Source organism: Narcine bancroftii, chromosome 3 (assembly GCF_036971445.1).
Source record: "Narcine bancroftii isolate sNarBan1 chromosome 3, sNarBan1.hap1, whole genome shotgun sequence".
Lineage (NCBI taxonomy): Eukaryota > Metazoa > Chordata > Chondrichthyes > Torpediniformes > Narcinidae > Narcine > Narcine bancroftii.
This window is the reverse complement of record NC_091471.1, coordinates 240,915,786-240,937,838: the sequence shown is the minus strand read 5'-3', so window position 1 is coordinate 240,937,838 and position 22,053 is coordinate 240,915,786. Positions and strand designations below refer to the sequence as shown.

General features: G+C 42.0%; 1 protein-coding gene across 2 annotated transcripts in view; it reads left to right on the top strand.

Annotated features, from left to right (window-relative positions):
* The window catches only part of cc2d1a (coiled-coil and C2 domain containing 1A), a 76,951-nt gene that overhangs the window by 15,107 nt on the left and 39,791 nt on the right, over positions 1-22,053 (top strand). The window contains exons 8-16 of one of the 2 annotated variants that reach the window (XM_069927274.1): positions 798-870; positions 1,078-1,176; positions 5,244-5,371; positions 6,584-6,656; positions 8,456-8,580; positions 10,220-10,343; positions 12,609-12,781; positions 16,012-16,134; positions 21,690-21,748. In XM_069927274.1, the coding sequence (XP_069783375.1) occupies positions 798-870; positions 1,078-1,176; positions 5,244-5,371; positions 6,584-6,656; positions 8,456-8,580; positions 10,220-10,343; positions 12,609-12,781; positions 16,012-16,134; positions 21,690-21,748 (977 nt within the window). Of the gene's footprint in view, positions 1-797; positions 871-1,077; positions 1,177-5,240; positions 5,372-6,583; positions 6,657-8,455; positions 8,581-10,219; positions 10,344-12,608; positions 12,782-16,011; positions 16,135-21,689; positions 21,749-22,053 lie in introns of both variants that reach the window. The other variant, XM_069927273.1, reaches the window with a different exon arrangement.

The following is a 22,053-nucleotide window of genomic DNA, read 5'->3' as shown; positions in this document are numbered from 1 at the left end:
CGTCCAAAGGTTCAAGGTTTGTTTTATTGTCATGTAATAACATATGAATACATGATATACTTCAATATTTGTCTGCCATGAGGCAAACGACTCCCCTTGAGCATTGCCTGGCATCCCTAATAACGGGAGAAAGAGAGACGCTTCAGAGACACTGAGGGGCCATGGATTCACCTCCAGCGCAGCCTCTGCAGCCGCACAGAGACTAGTTCAACCCGAACTTCAGATCCAAATCTCTGGCATGATAGGCCCTCCAGCCACCCCCCACCCCCCCCTCAGCTCACTCATGAATCCCAGTCCCAATATCTGATACCCATCAGCCAGTCCCCAATAGCCTGCAGCCTGGTGTGAGTCCTTCGACCACAAGTCACCATTAATTTTTAAGAAAAAATTAGATTGCTACATGGATGGAAGAGGTCTGGAGGGTTATGGAATGGGAGCAGGTCTGTGGGACTAGCGGAATGATGTTTCAATACAGGGTTGAATGGCCTATTTTCTGTGCTTATAGTGTTCTATCGTACTGAAGTAATTCAGAAGATGGACTTTCACCAAAGTTAGTTGGATTTTTATCGAGCAGGGTGTTGAGGTTTATGGATTAAGATGGTAGATGTAGACCTGACATTGAATGGAGAACAGGCTTGAAGGAAGTGAATATTTTCCTATCCTTTCTACATTTTAGCATAGAGAAAAAGGTGATGGTGTGATTATTTCCACTGACTTCATGTGCATTGGAATCTGTCCAGATTATGTAAATTCTCCTTGCAGTTATAACACCATTTTGTTTTTTCTGTTCAAACTAGAAATTTGATCCTATTCTTGAAGCACTGGACAGAGGAGAGACTGTGAATCTCAGTGACTTGCCGCCTCCTTTTGGTATGCATTTATTGGTCATCTCTGTTTCAGTGGATCTTTATGCTTTGATTACAGGAATCCATAATCCTTGTGAAGTGACACTAGGGTTAGTTCTTAACTGGGTTTAATCTGGGGCCTGAATGGAATTGTATTGATTTTAGGAAATAGTTTAGAAATGTAGAATTAATTTATCTGCTGCCATTTTTTTGGGTGTGTTTTTTTTCCTAGATGGCATACCAAAGGCCCAACAACCAACCCTTCCTCCATCTAATGTGCCTGTTCTCTCAGTACCAGTAGCCTCTCCTGCACAGTCGGTGACTACATCAGGTAGGTCTTGAATGCCTTTGGAGAATCTTTCTGTTAGTACAGAATAATCCTGATGATTTTCTTCCAGTTCTCTCTCTGTTCTTTCAAAGTACTTTTTTGGGAATATGCATCTTAGTATTGTGCGTATGCCAAGTGAGAGAGCATGAAGATATATGGCTGGCAATATGGAATGGGCAGAGTGATATGGGGATCTCGTGCTAGGGCTGTTTATAGAACACTATAGCACAGAAAACAGGCCATTCGGGCCACTCTAGTCTGCTGAAACAACATTCCACTAGTCCCACTGGCCTGGACCCATTCCATAACCCTCCAGACCTCTCCTACCCATGAATCTATCCAATTTATTCTTAAAACTTAGAGTAAGCCCACATTTAGCATGTCAGATGGCAGCTCGTTCCACCACTTTGATTTATGAAGGCCAAGATGCCAAAAGCTTTCTTTACAACCCTGTTTACCTATTATGCCATTTTCAGGGAATTAAGAATCTGTATTCCAAGATCCCTTTGTTCCTCCGCTCTCCTCAGTTATGTCTGTATGCTGACAATAAATCTGAATCTTAAATTTTTTGGTGTCATAAAGATAGCTAGTAGAGTAATTTAGGGTAGCAACCTCCTTTGAAGAAGACCGCAGAGCCCACCTCACTGGCAAAAGACAAAGGAGGAAAAACCCAACACCCAACCCCAACCCACCAATTTTCCCCTGCAACCACTGCAACCGTGTCTGCCTGTCCCGCATCGGACTTGTCAGCCACAAACGAGCCTGCAGCTGACGTGGACATTTACCCCTCCATAAATCTTCGTTTGCGAAGCCAAGCCAAAGAAAAGAAAAAGAGTAATTTGCAAAGAGGTCCCAAGAAGGCTTCAAAGAAAGGTCGATGGTCTGAGTAAGTAGGATAAAGTATAGCAAAAAGAGGATTACATAGGAAATTATGAAATTTCCTATTTTGACAGGAAAATAAAAAAATGGCAAGTGATTGAAGCATTGACAAATGAAGGGATCTTGCATACATGAATGGCAAAGGGGTAGTGTCAGAATCAGGTTTATTGTCATGAACATGTCATGGAATTTGTTGTTTTGTAGCAGCAATATTGTGCAGGACAAAGAGCAAAATTACTTTAAATTATAATGTTGTAAATAAAAGATTTAAAACAAATAATCAGTGTAAAAAAAATGGAAAAAAGAGAGAAATCTGATGATGGAGGGGAAGAAGCTGTTTTTGTTACGTTGAGTGTGTGTCTTCAGGCTCCTGTATGTCCTTCCCGATGGTAGCAATGAGAAAAGGGCATGGCTTGCGTGGTGAGGGTCCTTGATGATGGAAGCTGCTTTCTTGAGGCACCGCCTCTTGAGGATGTCCTTAATGGAATGAAGACCAATGCTCATGATGGTGCTGACTGAGTTTACAACCCTCTGTCGTCTGGTCCTGTCCTGTCCATACCAGACAGTGATGCAACCAATCAGAATGCTCTCCACAGTACATTTGTTGAAATTTGCAAGTCTTTGGAGCTATACCAATGTCCTCAAACTCCTAACAAAATACAGCCACTGATGTGCCTTCTTCATGATTGCATCGACATGATGGCCCCAGTATGTTTGGAGAAGTTGACACCCAGGAATTTGAAGCGTCTTGCCCTCTCCACTGCTGACCCCTCCTGTATTCTCCTGGTTTCCCCTTCCTGAAGTTCGTAATCAATTCCTTAGTTTTGCTGACACTGTGCAAGGTGGTGGTTGTGACATCGCTCAGCTAGCTGATCTATCTTCCTCCTGTAAATTTCCTCATTGCTGTCTATTATTCTACCAACAATCCTGGTGTACATTGGAGGTACTACAAGTAGTTAGGAGAGGTAACTGTTTATTGTTAAGGGAATTGAAAATGGAAGTTATAATTCATTTCTGCAGGGCATTTGTGCGACCACATGGGAAGTACTGTGCATAATATTCATCTCTTTATTTAATAATGTCTTTGGAGCAGTTCAGAGAAGGTTAACTAGATTAATAGTGGAATGGGCAGCTTGTGTCACAAGTAAAACACAAAAATCTGCAGACACTGATTATAGTAAAAACACACTGAAATGCTGGAGGAACTCAGCCGGTCTTTTCAGCATCCATAAGAGACAAAGATATATTGCTGACATTCCAGGCCTGAGCTCTTCTTCAAAGAATAAGCAGAATGAACCAGAAGCAGGAAATCTCAGAATTCAGATAGTGCTGGCTGGGGGGAGGAATCCAGATAAAACAAGGTTGGACAGGTTAGGCTTGTATATGCTGCAGTTTAGAGTGGGAGTCTACTTGACAAGAGGGTTTGACAGCGTGCATAGAGAGAATGTTTCCACGTGTGAAAATCTAGGGCTCATTTTTATTTAAAAAAAATGGTTGCTCTTTTGGGACACGAGACATTTTTTTTTCTCACTGAATTTGAGTTTTTTGGAGCTGTTAATCAAAGGGCAGTGGTAGCAGAGCCTTGGAATATTTTTAAGGCAGTGGCAGATAGATGTTTTGTAAGCAGAGGGCCGGAATGTGGAGTTGATTACAGTCGAATCAAGCACGATCTTGTTAAATGGTGGAGCAGACTGCAGGTTCAGGTGGCCTTCTATTCCAGATTCACAGGTTCAGAGGCTCCTGTTGCTTTCAAGTAATAATACATTAAAATGTAAGAGGCATCCTACACTTCAACCTTTGCCTGCCATAAGGCAGACCAGGAGTCGCCATGAGTATTGCCCGGTGCCCCTTAGCAATAGGAGAAAGAGAAGCAAAAGAGAGTCCCTTCAGAGACACTGAGTGTCCGTGGATGTTCCTCCAGCCCTCCCGCAGCCTCTGTGGCAACAGAGACTCCAGTTCAAACCTCCGATGTGATCAGGAAGCCTTCAGCACCTGAGGCCCTTTAGGAGCTCTTTTTGCTCTCAGCACCTTCTCATTCATTTGAGCAATTCTTCACGTGCTGTGGCAACCAGGTGTAATCCTTCTCTTGTCTTGCTTTTCTGTATGAGCCACTATGAGGGAATTGGGGATGATTTTTTTTTCAATGCCTACCCCTGGTAACAGTCTTGGGTGTTTTGCTGTTGCTGCACTGCCATTCCTAATAATCACTGGAAATATTGTTATAGTCCTAGCATTCCACTTATGCACCCATAATTCCTCCATTGTACCTGGTATCTACAGAATGCATCAATGGTTCTTGCACTGTGTGCAAGTCTCACTGCAATTCCAGTACAAATGGCCACTTGTCTATGCACATATGTGCATCAGCACCCAGGACATTCTCTTTTCTTGATGGTGCCATTAGGAAAGGGGTATAGGTGCCACAAAACTCGGATCACCAGGTTCATTTGCTATCCTCCACCAAACAACAAGCTGAATCAAAGGTCTCTTACTTTCCACATTATTTATGACTGAATGTTTATTTTCTGCATTGCACGGTCAGTTTGTTTGCACTTTTCTTTGCTTACATTTCACTTGAGTACAGTTTTTTGAAATACCAATAAATAGAAATTCTGCTTAGCCCACAGGGTAAAAGAATCTCAGGGTAGGATGTGATGTATGTACTTTCCACCACCTGCACTGGGACTGATCAGTGAAACTACGATAAAACCCCTGGTATCCAACATCTATGGGGATGCCAAATAAATGTATTTTCTGGTTGCTTGAGATTAAATGGTTCTGTGATTGGCGAACTAATAGCAAGGCGTACCAATTTTAAACTTGTGTATTTTTTTTAACCTATTTATTTTCCTCTTTTTTTTATGCCAGTTGCTTGAGGGTACCAATTGCTTGAATTCCAGATAACAGGGGTTTTACTGTACATTGTTGACAGGTGCTTGTTGCTTTACTCTCATGATCAAGATTTAATTTATTGTCATGTAATACAGCAGTGTCTTATTACATAAATTACTTTTGCCTGCTGTAAGGCAGACCGATGTGCCATTGGCAGAATTTGCCTGAAGCACCTCTTACATGGATTCGATACCATGCTGTAATACTTGGTCAAGTATCCTGACTTCAGGGATCTTTAAATTCTGCCCTGTCCAGATGGCGATTAACCCTCCTTCTATTAATTTTCTTATCCACAGCAGTTCCCCCTCCTCCTAAAGATGTTATGGAGGCTCTTCAACAGAGGATGGACAAATATAAAGCGGCTGCTGCCCAGGCTAAGAGTGCAGGCAATGACCGGAAAGCAAGAATGCATGAACGCATAGTTAAAGTAAGTAAGTTTCCAGAGTGACACTGTTTGCTCAAACCTATTGATTAACCTATTGTTTCTCTTTTAAATAAGAGATTAAGCTGCTCTCTTTGTTGAGACCACTTCTCTTTGGTCTAGTGAGTTGGCAGGTCATTTTAATCTTAATTGTCAGTTTTCAATAGAATTAAAACAATTAGTCTGCTAACTCACTTTCGGCTCCACAGCTGTATGCGAGCTTGTGAAATTACCTCTCGACCTCTCTCCCCCTCATTCCTTATCTTCCTTAATTCATTTTAAAATATAGACATGCAGTGTGGTACAGGCCTTTCTGGCCAGCCAAATACCCCAATTGACCGACAACCCCTGAACTTTTTATGAAAGGTGGGAGGTATCTGGAGCACCTGGAGGAAACTCACGCAGACATGGGGAGAATGTACAAACTCCTTCTCGACAGTGCTGGATTCAAACCCAGGTCACTGGTGCTGTAGTTGCATTGCGTGAACTGCTATACTAACTGTGCTGACCTCACACAAAGTCATCTTTGTGGGCATCTTGTTGCTTTGCACTCATGATCAAGATTCAATTTATTGTCATGTAATACAGCAGTGTCTTATTACATAAATTGCTTTTGCCTGCTGTAAGGCGGACCGATTTGCCATCGGCAGAATTTGCCTGAAGCACCTCTTACAGTCGGAGAAAGAGAAAGAAAGAAGAGTCTTCCCCCCCCCCCCCCCCCTGGAGTCACTGAGTGTCCGTAGATTCACCTCCAGCACATCTGCAGCCCCACAAAATCCAGTCCAATACCGTTGGGGACCTGAGCTCCTGATCCGAACCTCCGACATGGTCAGGAACCCTTCAGTGCCCTGGGCACCCCCTTACATCCTGGTTTTGATATCTGGTACCCCTTCAGCCAGTCTCCAGCAGACCGCTGGAGTCCCCCGACAGCAGTCTCCCGCAGCCCGTGGTCTCCTCGAGTTTCTCACCTTGAGTTGCCAGCAGCCTGCTACAGATCCTCTTCACTGGTCTGCCTTTGTGGTCACCGTCCCATGGGTCATCTCTGCTTCTCCTTCTCAGACAGGGAATAGTCTTCCTGCCCAGTGCCAGTCCTCCGCTCCCCTGGAATCTGCAACCCCTCGGGTTTGCTGCCGATCATGGGCAAATTAGATGCCGGAGTAGAATCCCCAGTATAACAATTCTCTGCTTTCTTGACCAATGTTTTGCAATCTTTTCCAGCAATACCAGGATGCCATTCGAGCACACAAAGCAGGAAGAAATGTTAACCTCAGCGAACTGCCTGTGCCACCAGGTAAAGAGGAGGCTTTGGTTAATTTCTGTCATGTTGTTAGATTGAACCATGGTACGCAGAGTGAAAATCAGACAGAAAATGTTGGAACCACTTCCTTGAGAAAGGGCTCAGGCCTAATATATCTTTACCTCCCCTGGAGGCTGTGAGACCGGTTGAGCTCCTCCAGCGTTTCTGGTTTTTTTTAATGACAATCACAGCATCTGCAGACTTTCATGTTTCACTTATCAGTTCAGAAAAAACTCCAGAGCAGGGGTGGCCGACGTTTTAATTTTTAATTGAGACATACAGCACTGTAACAGGTCATTTTGGCTCACGAGTCCGTCTACACCCCGGTACATACTCGTGGGCCAAAATGGCCTGTTACTGTGCTGTACGTCTCAATTAAAAATTAAAAGGTGGCCGCCCCTGCTCTCGGGGTCGGTGTCAGAACAAGTCTAATGGGGTGGGGGGGCATTAGGATAACTGCGGGGTTGAGGGGAGGCACAAACTGACATTCGAAACTTGAGGGTGGTCGTGGTGTGGGTGCCTTTCCGGCCATAAACCTCTATCCACCGCTGTCACACTTCATCCTCTCTCCAACGGAACACACAAACGTGCATGTTTATATCGTGTACTGACATTAGTGATGCTAGTGCTGTGGGTGGGGGGGCACAATAACTAATTTGTGGGGAAATGCCTGCCTATGCCCCCTCCCCTTTGGCGCCGGCCTTGCCTGGTCTCGAGCAAGAAACAGAGTGAACACACCAGGGAGGTGACTTTTCTGGGAGAGTATGTCCCTTTTCTTTAGGAAGAGGAGAAATCAAATCCTTTATATCTACATTTGCAGATTTGTTAAGAAAAGTTCCCTGACCTTGAGGTTTGATTTCTGCACTTACATTTACTGTTTCCAATTTTGTTCCGATCACTTTGTCAGCATGGACAAATTGGATCAAAGGGCCAGTTACATACTGTAGAACCCTGTGACTAACTTTCCTGCCTTGAACCCTGAACGTGGTTATTGCCCATCAGTCTGAGTTGTCAGAAGAAAATATGCTATTTGTTTTGAAGGAATATTTTTTTGGTCATTCGTGTTGGCATAAATGTCTTGAGTTACGAACAGCATCTGCAGAATAAGGTTGCCGGATTGTGGCATGAAGAGGGCGCACAAAATCATTGAGGACCCCTACCACCCCACACAGCATCTTTCAAATACTCCTATCAGGAAAGAGATACAGGTGTATCAGAGCTAGCACCACCAGGCTGAGGAACACCTTCAGGAGTACAGCAATTCTAACTTCATTTCCCTTTTCTACTGTGAATGCATCAGTCTAACAACTGGAAAATGTATTTTTATGGCATTACAAGTGTGTGGAATGTGATGACGGAGTTGGAATTTCCATCTGGTCTGTTAGGAATATTCCATGACTCTGGTTAGTCATTTTAACCAGCTTTCTTGCAGCAATATGTGAAGTGACTGGTTTAGGCACAAAGCCCTATATCCAGAGAATTACAACAGGCCAAAAAAGTAGCTCAGCTAGTAAAGATACTGTTTCACACCTCCAATGACCCAGATTCAATTCCAACCTCTGGTGCCATCTGAGTGGAGTCTGCATGTTCTCCCTGTGACTGCATGGGTTTTCTCTAGGTGTTGGGGCACTTCTCACATCTCAAATATTTAAAATAGCCCTGGTCAGACCTAAAGATGGGCTTTGCCACTCCAGCCTCACTGGTCTGTCAATCAAATAGATAGTATGGTGTCTGAAAAGGTGATTGTGTAGGATTATATCTTTTGTCTCTCCCCCCCCACCATGTACCTCCAGGTTTCCCACCACTTCAGGGATTAGAAAGTGGTGCGCAGAATCAGAACATTGTGGGAGTGCTGGAGAATGCAATGAAGTTGGCCAACCAGGACGTGAATGAAGATGCTGACCCTGAGGCAGAGGAGGTAAGCTTCCACAGGTGGCAAAAAAAAATCCTATCCTATTGCACAGTAAGTGTAGTGGTTAGAGCAAAACTGTTCCATTACCAGCAACCCAGGTTCGGATCTCGCGCTGTCTGTAAGGAGTTTGTACATTCTCCCTGTGTCTTCTCTGAGGACTCGAGTTTCCTCCCACCTTTCAAAACATAGGTGGGTTGTAGGTTAATTGGGGTATTTGGGAAAAATGGGCTGGAAGAGTCTGTTGCCGTGCTATGTATAAACTTAAAAAAATTAAATTAAATTTCAAAATCTCCTTGCTATTGAAATGTTTTCGTGTCTGTCTTCCTCTGTGTTAAAATCTAATTTGTAAAGGTGTGGTCAATCAGCACAGAAGCAAGGTGCTGTAAAGATTAATTCTGTGGTTTATATACAATAAAATGATCCACCTGTGTGGAACTCCTGTTGGTTAACTGTTTGGCCAAGGTGATGTTTGCGGCACTTGCTCAATTGAATGTAGATTCCTGCACCGTCTTTAAATTTGCTGTGGTGACTAGAAGAAAGTTCCTCAAATGGTTTTGTTGAAACACAATAACGGGTCAAAGATCAAAGTGTCAGAAGGGTGGAGAAAGAAGAACATAAGGAATAGGATCAAGAGTCGGCCATTTGGCCCGTCGAACCTGCTCCGCCATTCAATGTGATCAAAGCTGATCTGATGATAGGCTCATCTCCACCTCCCTGCCTTTTCCCCATATCCTTAATTCCCCTACAATGAAAAAATATATCCAATCTGGTCTTAAATATATTTAGAGATTGTCTCCACTTCTTCAATGGGCACCGAATTCCATAGACTCGCCATCCTCTGTGAAAAGTAGTACCTCCTCATCTCTGTCCTAAATCTACTATTCTGAATCTTGGGGCTATGTCCCCTAGTTCTGTTCTCCACAACCAATGGAAACAACTTGCCTACCTCAATCTTATCGATGCCTTTCATAATTTTGTTTCCTAAGATCGCCTCTCATTTTTCTAAATTCCAGCGAGTACTGTCCCAGACAACTCAATCTCTCCTCATAGGCTAATCCCTTCATCCCTGGAATCAACCTGGTGAACCCCATCTGCACCACCTCCAAAGCAAGGAGACCAGAAATGCACTAGTGAAATGAATTTGAACCTCAGGATTACCCTTGTGGATTGAATTGTGGATTGTGGATTGAATGGAGATTACCCAATCTGCATTGGTTTATTCCATGCAGAGGAGACCCTTGAAATAGAAGACCTGTAAATGGATTGCTGCTTTTGTCTGGAAGGACTATTAGAGTTTCCGAACGGTGGGAAGGACAGATGTAAAATGGCATGTGTTGGACATCCTGTGGTTTCCTCGGAAATTACGAGAAGGAACATGGCAGTTGGAGATGGAAGGAGGAACAAAAAGAATGTGGTGAGGAGAAGAGGATGTTCTCTGACAACTTGGTGAAGGAGGAGGTTTGCTGAAGATAATGAAGCTCTACTGCTTTTGTTTGCTTGTGGATATATTGTTTTCTTTCTGCCCAAAGAGAATTATTTCAAATTTATTATGTGAACAATCAAAACTTCTGATGTTTAGATTTTGCACCGTCCAAGAACGTGAATAGTAATGCATTTTCTCTCCCCCCCCCCGTTCTGTCTTAAGCCAGCACAAAGGACACCTGCTTCCAGATCTCAGCAAGCGCAACCCCGGACATCAGCACCAAGAGTATTGCCATCTGCCCCCAGTGGCTCTGAGAATCCAGCACCAAAGCAGATGTCAAGCAAAGGTAGCATTGAAGTTGAACTGTGAAGAGCAGCCACAGTTTCCAAAACTTACCTGATGTAAAAATGTACAAGCTCTCCTGTAGCACTAAACATATTTCCACTCACTGGTCTATTTATGTGGATCTGAAGCTCCTGAAACTGGACAATGAGCCACAAATGCCCTGCCCTGATTTGATTCATGCTAAAATCTGTAAGTTCAATCAATGAGGCCTAACCTGGGGACTTGAGTTAAATCCAAATTCTGATTAGCAAAGAAAAGTATTAAAATAATGAAATACAAATATATTTAAAGCTAAAGTTTTGTAAAAGTTACCAAAGTTATTTAAGAAATTAAAATTGGATGCTTAAAATTATTCTTGTTATCAAATTTCCTTCCATTTCTGTGGCTGTCGAGTAAGAGTCTCTCACTCCCTGACTTCTACTCTCAAGTGACCCATCTGTTGAATATTTGACTCTTGTCACCCTGCACTCTGAGCAGGGTCTCACATTCACAGCCATCATCTTGCAGAGTCATGGAACTAAATGTTAGAAGTTCTGACTTTCTTTCCCAGTTCTGATTGTTTTTCTTTCAATTCCCAGTCTCCCTTGTCAGAATTGGCCTGAACTCTTGTAGCCCTTCTCTTTCATTTGCTGTTAGAGTAGAAGTCCAAAAATCCAGACAGCTCGGGGATTGGGCCAGGTTTTCCGAGCGAGTTCTCGGGCAGTAGTTTTAAAATTCAAATTTAAGGATGAATAAAGAAGAGATGAACAGGTAAATTTTGACAGTTTATTCATTAGCAAATACAGCGTGCTTTATTGATCAAAATAAGCAGCTTTAAAGAAAAATAAAAGCCAACACGTGACAAAAATGGGTGGCACGGTTAGCATAGCAGTTAGCACAACGCTGTTACAGCGCCAGCGATCAGGACCAGGGTTCTGTGAGGAGTTTGTGCGTTCTCCCCGTGTCTGTGAGGGTGACCTCCCACCACTGTTCCCTCCAGGCTGGGTGCATGTGCACACATTTCGCAACCAGTGCACAAAGGAAATTAATGTGCGCACAAAAGTTTTGGGATCGAAAATAATGGAGCAATTCATGATCATGCTTATTGAAAATAATCTCTTAACTCACTGTTTCTGTTAACTTGTATTCGTACTTGTATTGGATTAAAACATGCCAATACAGTTTTATTAGCCATGAGAGATGGGCTGTGCCAAAATTATCTTGAAACAATTTCAAGTTTACATTTTCACAACCAGTCAATGTGCACATGCTTTTGCCACAGGAAAAAACATTTGCACAAAATATTTTTGCGCACACTGACTACTAAAAATTAGAGGGTACATTGCCTCCCACCCTTCAAAACATACCAGGGGTTGTAAGTATCCTACCATATGTAGGATGTTATTAGTCGGCACGGGCTTTTGGGCTGAAAGGGCCTGTTACTGTGCTATATGTCTAAATTTTTAAAATGTATAAATTAAATTTTTTAAAAATGTAAGCAAAATTTTTTCACAACAAAAAAAGCATGTAATGCTTGAATTTATGATTCCTTATTAAACTTAAACCCTGTTGCATTTATACTTTGGTTTTCAGCCAAAGTTTTTATAGGCAAACACTTCCACTCAAACCCCTGTTTCATCAGCTTTATAAATTTGATTAGCTGCAAAATCACAAGTCAGTTACGTGTACGCACATGAAAGCATGCTAAATTTAAAAAGATTGAGAGTTTTCAAACTCTGGATTCTCAGGTGGTCTGGATTTCTGGCATCTAGATGTTTGGACTTCTACTGTATATCCCAGAGATGCACCTCTGTGTGCGTGTGGCTCAGCACTGCGTCACGTCATGCTTGTCACCATGGCATTGCAGTGTACAGAATCTGTTAAGGTTTTTTTTTTACACCCAGCTGCTGCATTCCTTAAAATTATTCCCAAATTCCTGGAACGCAATCTGTCCAAAAAGATTGGAAGGGAAATTAGTGATTCATTCCTGTTCCGAAATTTTACCTGCAGGACTCCTAGACATTATTGAGGTCTAAACTGAACTGCAGGTGGTCCACAACAATGGGCTAATGAATACGGCGCAACAGGCGACATTGACTTACGCAAGTACCACATGCAAGGTACTTAGTCTAAAGGTGGCAATATCACTACACGGGTCGTTCTGTGTGAATGGCCATTCCGGAAGTTTGAAAATTGACAATGGAAAAATATTTATACAGTATGTTTAAAAAAACAATAATTGATCAGATTAAAACCCTTCCTTGTTTGTTTTTGTTCCATGTGACAGCTCAGCAGCAGTTACAGTTCTTGCAGAACAGGAAAAAGCAGTTCATGCAAGCAGCACTGCACAAAAAGCAGAAAAATGATTTGGATGGAGCAAAATTGTATCTTCGGCAGGCTAAAGGCCTGGATCCCATGATTGAGGCTGCCAAAGCTGGGCTGCCAATAAATATTACCAAGGTAAAGAATGTGCTTTGTTAAAATAATGTCCTTGGTTTTCAATAAAAACCGGTGTGGTTGGGAAAGCATTTTACAAATGGATGTCCCAAAGACTTAAACCCACTGAAATAGCTCCTTATTTTGAAGCATTGTAATAATGATATGCAAATGATGGCCAATATGAACATAAAATTTCTACGAACATCTGATGTTTGATGGACAATAGGAAAAGCAATCCTCAGAACCAATGAGGAAACATATAGGAGGGAGGTGGATCGGCTTGTTGAGTGGTGCCACAACAACAACCCTGCACTCAATGTTAGCAAAGCCAAGGAGCTAATTGTGGACATCAGGAAGAGGAAATCAGGAAAACGTGAACCAGTCTTCATCAAAGGTTCAGCATTCGAACGTGCTAAGAACTTCATGTTCCGGGTATCATCATCGCTGAGGATCTGTCCTGCTGGGTCTCCACGTCGATGCAATCGCTAAGAGGGCTCATCAGCAGCTATACTTTGTGAGGAGTTTGAAGAGATTTGGTATGACACCAAAGTCTTGCAAATTTCTAAAGGTGTACAGGGAGAGCATTCTGACTAGTTGCATCAATGTCTGGTATGAAAGTGCCAATGCACTGGACAAAAAAAAAACTAAACAAGACCAGTGTCACAGGCAACAGCCTCCACCCCATAGCAAGATTTGACCTGTTTCTTTGGCTTGGCTTCGCGGACGAAGATTTATGGAGGGGGTAAAAGTCCACGTCAGCTGCAGGCTCGTTTGTGGCTGACAAGTCCGATGCGGGACAGGTAGACACGGTTGCAGTGGCTGCAGGGGAAAATTGGTTGGTTGGGGTTGGGTGTTGGGTTTTTCCTCCTTTGCCTTTTGTCAGAGAGGTGGGCTCTGCAGTCTTCTTCAAAGGAGGTTGCTGCCCGCCAAACTGTGAGGCGCCAAGGTGCACGGTTTGAGGCGATATCAGCCCACTGGCGGTGGTCAATGTGGCAGGCACCAAGAGATTTCTTTAGGCAGTCCTTGTACCTTTTCTTTGGTGCACCTCTGTCACGGTGGCCAGTGGAGAGCTCGCCATATAACACGATCTTGGGAAGGCGATGGTCCTCCATTCTGGAGACGTGACCCATCCAGCGCAGCTGGATCTTCAGCAGCGTGGACTCGATGCTGTCGACCTCTGCCATCTCGAGTACTTCGATGCTAGGGATGAAAGCGCTCCAATGGATGTTGAGGATGGAGCAGAGACAACGCTGGTGGAAGCGTTCTAGGAGCCGTAGGTGATGCCGGTAGAGGACCCATGATTCGGAGCCGAACAGGAGTGTGGGTATGACAACGGCTCTGTATACGCTTATCTTTGTGAGGTTTTTCAGTTGGTTGTTTTTCCAGACTCTTTTGTGTAGTCTTCCAAAGGCGCTATTTGCCTTGGCGAGTCTGTTGTCTATCTCATTGTCGATCCTTGCATCTGATGAAATGGTGCAGCCGAGATAGGTAAACTGGTTGACCGTTTTGAGTTTTGTGTGCCCGATGGAGATGTGGGGGGGCTGGTAGTCATGGTGGGGAGCTGGCTGATGGAGGACCTCAATTTTCTTCAGGCTGACTTCCAGGCCAAACATTTTGGCAGTTTCCGCAAAGCAGGACGTCAAGCGCTGAAGAGCTGGCTCTGAATGGGCAACTAAAGCGGCATCGTCTGCAAAGAGTAGTTCACGGACAAGTTTCTCTTGTGTCTTGGTGTGAGCTTGCAGGCGCCTCAGATTGAAGAGACTGCCATCCGTGCGGTACCGGATGTAAACAACGTCTTCATTGTTGGGGTCTTTCATGGCTTGGTTCAGCATCATGCTGAAGAAGATTTGACCTGTAATGCTGTGCAAAACAACGATTTTCGTGACTTGTTCATGACAATAAATATTGGTTCTGATGTGAATTATGTCATGGTGTCACTTTGTCCATCTGACAGCGTGGGCGAGTTCTGGTGAAGTTTTCATTCATAAATACACCCGCTTCTCACAGAGTTGATGTGTATGTTTCTGTGACCAGTAAACTGGAAGCTGAATTTAGTGATAGGTAAACGACCTGCTGACGTGGAGAAGCCACTGTATTGCTTCCAGGTGGGGTGAACAGCTGGTCACCCACAGAGCCAGGTTGACATGAACTCTTATTGACATTGATGGTTGTGTAGTTAACTGAACTAAAGAAGTCAGAATCAGGATTTATTGTCATGAACAAGTCATGAAATTCGTTGTTTTCTGGCAGTGTCATAGAGCAATCATACATATTGTAACCATCTTACAACATTACTATAAAAATAGTAAAAATTATAGTGCATGAAAAGTAAGGCAGTATCTATGGTTCATTGATCATTCAGGAATCTGATGGCGGAGCAGAAGAAGCTGTCGTTGTGCCGCTGAGTGCTAATCTTTAAGCTCCTGTACCTCTTTCCCGATAGTAGCAGAGTGAAAATGGCATGGCCTAGATGATGGGGGTCTTTGAGGATAGAGGCTCTTTTTTAAGACACAGTCTCATGTAGATGTCCTTGATGGAGTAAAGTCTGGTGTCCATTCTTATCCTGAGAGTTGACACCTCCGTACCAGACAGTGATGTAACCAGCTGGAATTCTTTCCACGGAATACCTGTAGAAGTTTCTGAGAGTCTTAGTGACATACCGAATCTCCTCAGACACCTGATAAAGTCTAGCCGCTGGTGAGCCTGCTTTGTGATTGCATCAAAGTGGAGGCTCCAGGACAGATCCCCAGGAATTTGAGGTTCTTGACTCTCTACTACTGAGCCCTTGATGAAGACTGGACCGTGTTTCCCTGACTTCCTCCTGAAGTTTACAATCATCTCCTTGATTTTGCTGACATTGAGAACAAGGTTGTTGCCGTTACACCGGTCAACGAGCTGATCGATCACCCTCCTGTCGCTTCCTCATTGCTGTTTGTGATTCTGCCGACAACTGTGGTGTCATTGGCAAACTTGTAGATGGAATTGTGTCTGGCCGCACGGTCGTGGGTGTATGAGTAGAGTAGTGGGCTAAGCACATATCCTTGGGGTACGCCTATGTTGATAATCGGTGAGGAGGTTTCCAATTTGTACTGACTGTGGTCTTCCAATGAGAAAGTCAAGGATCCAGTTGCAGAGGGGGGTACAGAGGCCTGAAGTGTGTAACTTACTGATCACTACAAAGGGAATAGTGGTATTGAAGTGATTTGATAGTGAGAAATGCTTAATGTTTGTGGCACCCTTTAAATTTCTAGGTACCAGCAGCCCCAGAAAATGAGGAAGACTTTATGTTAGTGCGACAAAAAGGTGTGCACGTCCCCCCGAAAACAGCAGAACAATATGGTCACCTGATGGAAATCCTGAAACAACAGTATGAGGTAAAATCACAGCAAAGACTGGGGGATGGAGGGTAGCAAAGCATCCGCCACCTTATGGGGACCTTCCTCTGAAACATTATCCCAGGCTCCAAGATGATTTATTCCGCTCTGCTCTCCTGGTGCCTGAAATGACTCGCAGCCTCTTTCTTGGTGGTGACTGACCAGGTGGGTAGATCTGGGAGGTTAAGTGCTCCTTCCACATTTTCACAGGGACTCTGGGTCCTGCTGCCCGTAGTCTCGGTGATCTCAGTTAAGACAACAGAAGAATAGTAAAGTAGGAGCATATCTCATATCAAGACAAGTTTCTCGTCATCTGATTTTTTTTTTCCACAAGTACAACCTGACAAACACAACGTTCTCTGGTCCTCAGTGCAGAACACGCAGAGATGGCACACATACACAAGCAAGACAAGTATCATATCTACAATAAATAAATAACTATTGTTATGTGAGTATGAGCATCTCGGAGGGTCAGTGTGAGCGGTTCCTTTGGTCGAAGTCTCCCTGCCCGTGGGAAGAAGCTGTTCCTCAGCCTGGTGGTGCTGGCTCTGATCCTCCTGGATCTCTTCCCCGACGGGAGCAATTTGCATGCGGAAGGGATTCTGTAGGAATTTTACATTCATTTGTAACCCATTTTTATTCCAACAATTAAATAAAACCTCAAATACTCCATTCCTTAGTGCAATAGACCATCTGCATGTAATGACTGTCAGATTCCAAAGTGGAATCCACTGTGGGCCACGGCACATTTAAGTAAAAGGCTTATTTTGTTTTCACCTGAAGTAGCAAGTATTTTTAAATTTATTTTTATGTAGTTGGTAGTAGAGAAGTGCAGAAGAGAGTGAAAAATGAAAGTCTGCAGATGCTGTGTCTAAACACAGAAATGCTGGAGGAACTCAGCCGGTCTTGCAGCGTCCATAGGCGGTAAAGATGTATTACCAACTCAGGCCCGAAGCATCGGTAATATATCTTTACCTCCTATGAACGCTGGAAGTCCGGTTGAGTTCCTTCAGCTTTGTTTTGAAAAGTAAGAAAAGAACCAAAACTTAACAGCTTTACAGTAAAAACATTAAGCAGAGTCCTAAGGAGGCCATAGACAAAAAAAAATTGAGAATGGCTGAACTAGTGGAAGGTTGATTATATCAGCCAATCATGAACTGCATTATTCAATTTTTAATATTAATTTTTTTTTCAAACTTTATTTATTCACTCAAGATACAGGTAATATGTAACATATATAACAATAAACTAGACATGAACATTACATTTTATATAAAAGAAAAAAGAGAAAACCCCCCCCCCCTTCAGCCAACTCTCCGAAGGAGACCCATGAAAAAAAGAGAAAAAAAAATAAAGAAAAATGAAGCATACTTATTAAAATCTAATCAATGTAAATCAAAATGTAAATATTCTGAATATAAAAACCACTTATGAAGAAAAAAATTATAATTATCACGCGAAACATATGTCATTTTTCCCATTATTAAACAATATTTCATCTCATTATGCCACCTATAATATCAATCATATTCATATCCTTCCACGTACTAGCAATACATTTTTTGCTACAGATAATGCTAAATATACAAAAGCAAGTTGAAATTTATCTAATCCCAGACCTTTCAAAGGTTGCAAACTACCCAATAAAAATACCGTCGGGTCTAAAGGTATTTTAATCTTATACAGGTATTCTAAAAACAATTGAATTTTTTCCAAAATGATTGTATATTTATACTTGACCAAACCACATGAAAAAAAGTTCCAACCGCGTTACCACATCTAAAACACAAATCTTGAGTCATAAAACCATTTTTTTTAGTTTTTCAGGTGTTAAATATAGTTGATGTAAAAAATTATAATTAATCATTGCATAATGTGCATTTATCAGTCTAGTTACAGTATCATAACAAATATCTGACCAATCATCCTCAGAAAAAATAATACATGTCCTACCCAATCCCTTTTCAATTTCATACTTTCTTTGACATTCAAATGTGTTTCTTGTGAAAAAGCGATATCAATTCTTAATATACGCCAAAATACGTTTACGCTTAATCGGACTGTTTAAACCTCGAACATTAAAAGTAGCAAACTTCAACTTTGACATACCTACTAATATAACTAAGAACTAATAATATCAATATATAAAAACTCAGATCAACGTAAATAGGCCCTCCAATAGGAGAAAAAAAAACTACAAATTAAAGTCTAATAAAAAAGAAAATAAAAAGAAAGGGAAAAAAAAAACCCAAAAAAACTACCAAAAGGTAGTAATCCCTAAACAAAACTTGGGTGTGGATCACCCACCTGTGGCTGATGACTAATAGAACATAGAGCAAATCTCTCCCTCCCCAGCCAAACAAAAACTAACAACAAGATATCATAATGACATAAAATTAAAGTAAAAAGAAAAAGGTTCTTCTATTCATCCAAGAGATTGCAGACTCGGTGACTCTATTTCAAGAGAAGTTGGATTCTTTCCATTCCCATTTCTTCCATTTCTATCATTTCTTCCATTTCCAGAACAACTAGACAATGGTGGACTACGACTTTGTCCTCTTACATCTGGCAACGAATCAGCAAAAATCATTGCCTCACGCTCATTCTCAAAAAACCGAGATTGAAAGTCTCCACAGAACACCTTCAACACTGCCGGATAGCAAAACGTAGATTTATGGCCTTTACGCCACAAAACTTCTTTAACTGGATTAAATCGGCACCGATGCTGAATAACCTCTTGACTCAAATCAGGGTAGAAAAAAACTACTATTCTGAATCATTAATGGAGCTTGTCGTTGTCTTGCATTTTGCATTGCTAAACGAAGTATCGTTTCTCTGTCCAAATAATTCAAGCATCGAATTATCACGGGTCTCGGTGGCTGACCAGGCAGAGGTCTTCTTCTTAAGGCTCTGAGCTCTTTCCAATACCAAGCCTCCAGAGAAAAATTCCTGCCCCAGTATTTGTGGAATCCATTCGGTAAAAACACGAAGAGGATCTTGTTCTTCCATGCCTTCTGGCAAACCAACAATCTTCACATTATTCCTTCTACTTTGATTCTCCAAATAATCTACTTTCCTCTAACTCCTTCTCACGTTCTCGCAATTCTTTAATGGATTTTTCCACCTCCAACATTTTTTCTGTATTAGAAGTCACTTGTTGACATTTCAAAAAAGCAGCCTGAAATTGTTTAAAATACTCACAAGAAGTTTCCACATGTATTTTAACTGTATCCAGTTCCAAACTGAGCCTCTGAGACATTTCATTCAGCATAGGCTGAATGATAAGGCTTAGCTGTTTACAATGTAATTCAGAAAAGCTCAGCCCTGCTTTCCCTTGCGTAGTGGCAAAATCAGGTAACTGCAGCTCCTGCTGCATCTCAGCAACAGGCAGTTTTCCAGCAATGGAGACATCTTCTTGCCTGCCTTCTCCGTTGAATTTGGCAGGCTGCCAGGATCAGGGTCCACATCAGGGGGACATGCATCTTCCTTCTGAGAACGGGTAATTCCAGTGATGTCCTTCTCCTGGTGAGTAGTAGTCATTTTATCAGCTCCCACAGGCAATCTCTGTGGTTTAGGCTTGAAAGAAAGCAAACTTGAAACTGGAGCAGACTGCTCAGGCCCTAAATCTTCAACACTCCGAAAATATAGTTTCTTCTGCACTTGATGTTTAATCTTTTTACCATTAATAGCCATAACAATTCCTTGATACTTTAAACTAAGTTTAAAAAAAAATTTAAACCTGAAAACAGTTAAAAACGGGTTCTTAAAAGTCTGGCCAGAGAGGTCGAGATTACTCGTCTAGACTCTACGCCATCTTGCCACGCCCCCCGTTTTTTTTCATATAGATAGATAAATATTGGGTGGCACGGTTAGCTCAACACTATTACAGCACCAGCGACCTGGGTACGTATCTGGCGCTGTCTGTAAGGAGTTTGTACGTTCTCCCTGTGTCTGATTGGGTTTCCTCCATGTGCTCCAGTTTCCTCCCACCCTTCAATACATCTGCAGGTTGTAGGTTAATTGGTGTATTTGGGCGACGTAGGTTAGTGGACCATCATCTCTCGTGATGATGAACTATGTTGACATTTTAAGATGACCTGTTGGGCTGTGGATTGCAGTATCTCTGGCAACAGTGAGAACTTTAGAGGGTAGAAAATGGGGAAAAATGTTTAATTGAAGTGATCACATCATTCTTTAATGACAAGGATGGGAAATAAATGTTCAAATTGTGTCACTTGATATTAACAGGTATTGATGAACTGGCATTGAGCAAGGTGATGTCAGAAAGGAAAATTCTTCAATCACAGGGCAAGAATTTTTGAATTGGGTGAGGTAAATAGAGAATGGTGAATTGAGGTGCAGTGATCAAGTACCTTCAGTCCCCTCACCAAATACCTACCTTACTGAATTCATGCCTACCTGCTTTTCACTTACACCTTGAAGAAGGGCTCAGGTCTGAAACATCGGTGATAAATCTTTACCTCCTGTGGACGCTGCAAGATCTGCTGAGTTCCTCCAGCATTCTGTATTTTTACCTATCTTACTGATTCTTCTACCAGCTCCTTTAACATTGTAACTGAGCACTGTTGATTTTTCACAATGAACATTCAGTCAGTTCTGCACTTTAAAGTTCTACATGTTTAGTTGCCTCCATGATTTGAATAGATTAGGGTAAATCACTTTTGTGTCTTGGTCTGCCGATGCACGTTAGAATAACAATAGATACGATAAATGTTAATTAATTGTGGCCACATTGTGAACAGACTGGTGACAAGAATATTGATTTTTTAACTTTTTCTCTCAAAAATGTAAAGTTAAATTTTCACACATACAGTAAAAATCCTAGTTAGCTAGAATTCAGCAAAACAATTGAGGAAAATAAATAAAAATAAAATAATAGGTAAAAAATAAGTGTTTAAAATTGTAAAAGTAAATGTTCTCACACAAGTAACACACAAACCTTTGGTGAAGATGGGAGCAAATATTCAGCCAGCGAAGTGTCTTGGTCGGGTTTTGCTCGTAGCAGCTATTTGAATAAAATTGTGTGAAACAGTGATGCTGTTGCCCAGGATGAAGAGTTGGTTGATGCCACTCACCATTGGGGTGACTCTCTTAATGTGTCTCCTCAACACCCTGGTCAGAGGGGTTTTCTGTAAACTTGGAGGAGGGGAAGTGGTTAATTATCTATAATGTTATTGTTCATCTTTCGGGCGGCTCCAGGGAGGGGGAGGAAACTGCACATGCAGTGATGGTTAAATGTTTTCAAAGAAAGTGACTGAAAATGAAGTGAAATGCTTTGTTTATATATTCATGCAAGTGAAATTCAGTGCAAGAACAGTATAGTATTTTTGCCTTTTACAATGGACCTTAATGAAGGTATATTAGGCATTGCAAGTCTTAAGCAATCGGAAAATTCTCTTACCTGTCATCTACTAGTCCCTTAAGTGCGGGATACCAGGGGCTTTACTGTGTATGAAGAAAATTGAATGTATTGGTGATTAAATATATTTGGGGGAATACAGTATTCTGTTTGCTTATTGTGTGACTTCCCACAGAAATGCATGAAGTACTCCAAGCAGTACACACACCTTGGCAACTTGTCAGAGACGACCAAGTGAGTATCTCCTTTCACCCTTGCTTGTCCACCCTGCATTCAGTATTTATTTCAGAAAACCAAATTACAAAGTTGTCATTTTAATAAGATAATACAGGGTTCAGTAAAATTCCATGTACAAAAATCCCAAAGGTTTAGCTTCTGATTTGCTGGAAAGCGGGAAAGATTTAAAACAAAAAAAGTGAAATTTCTTTGGAGCAACATCCTGTATTCTGCAAAATCTATCAAAAGTTTATATTTCCTTTAGGTGAAAATCTTATTTAAAAAAAAAAATGTTATAGGGGATTTATTGCCTAACTACCTTT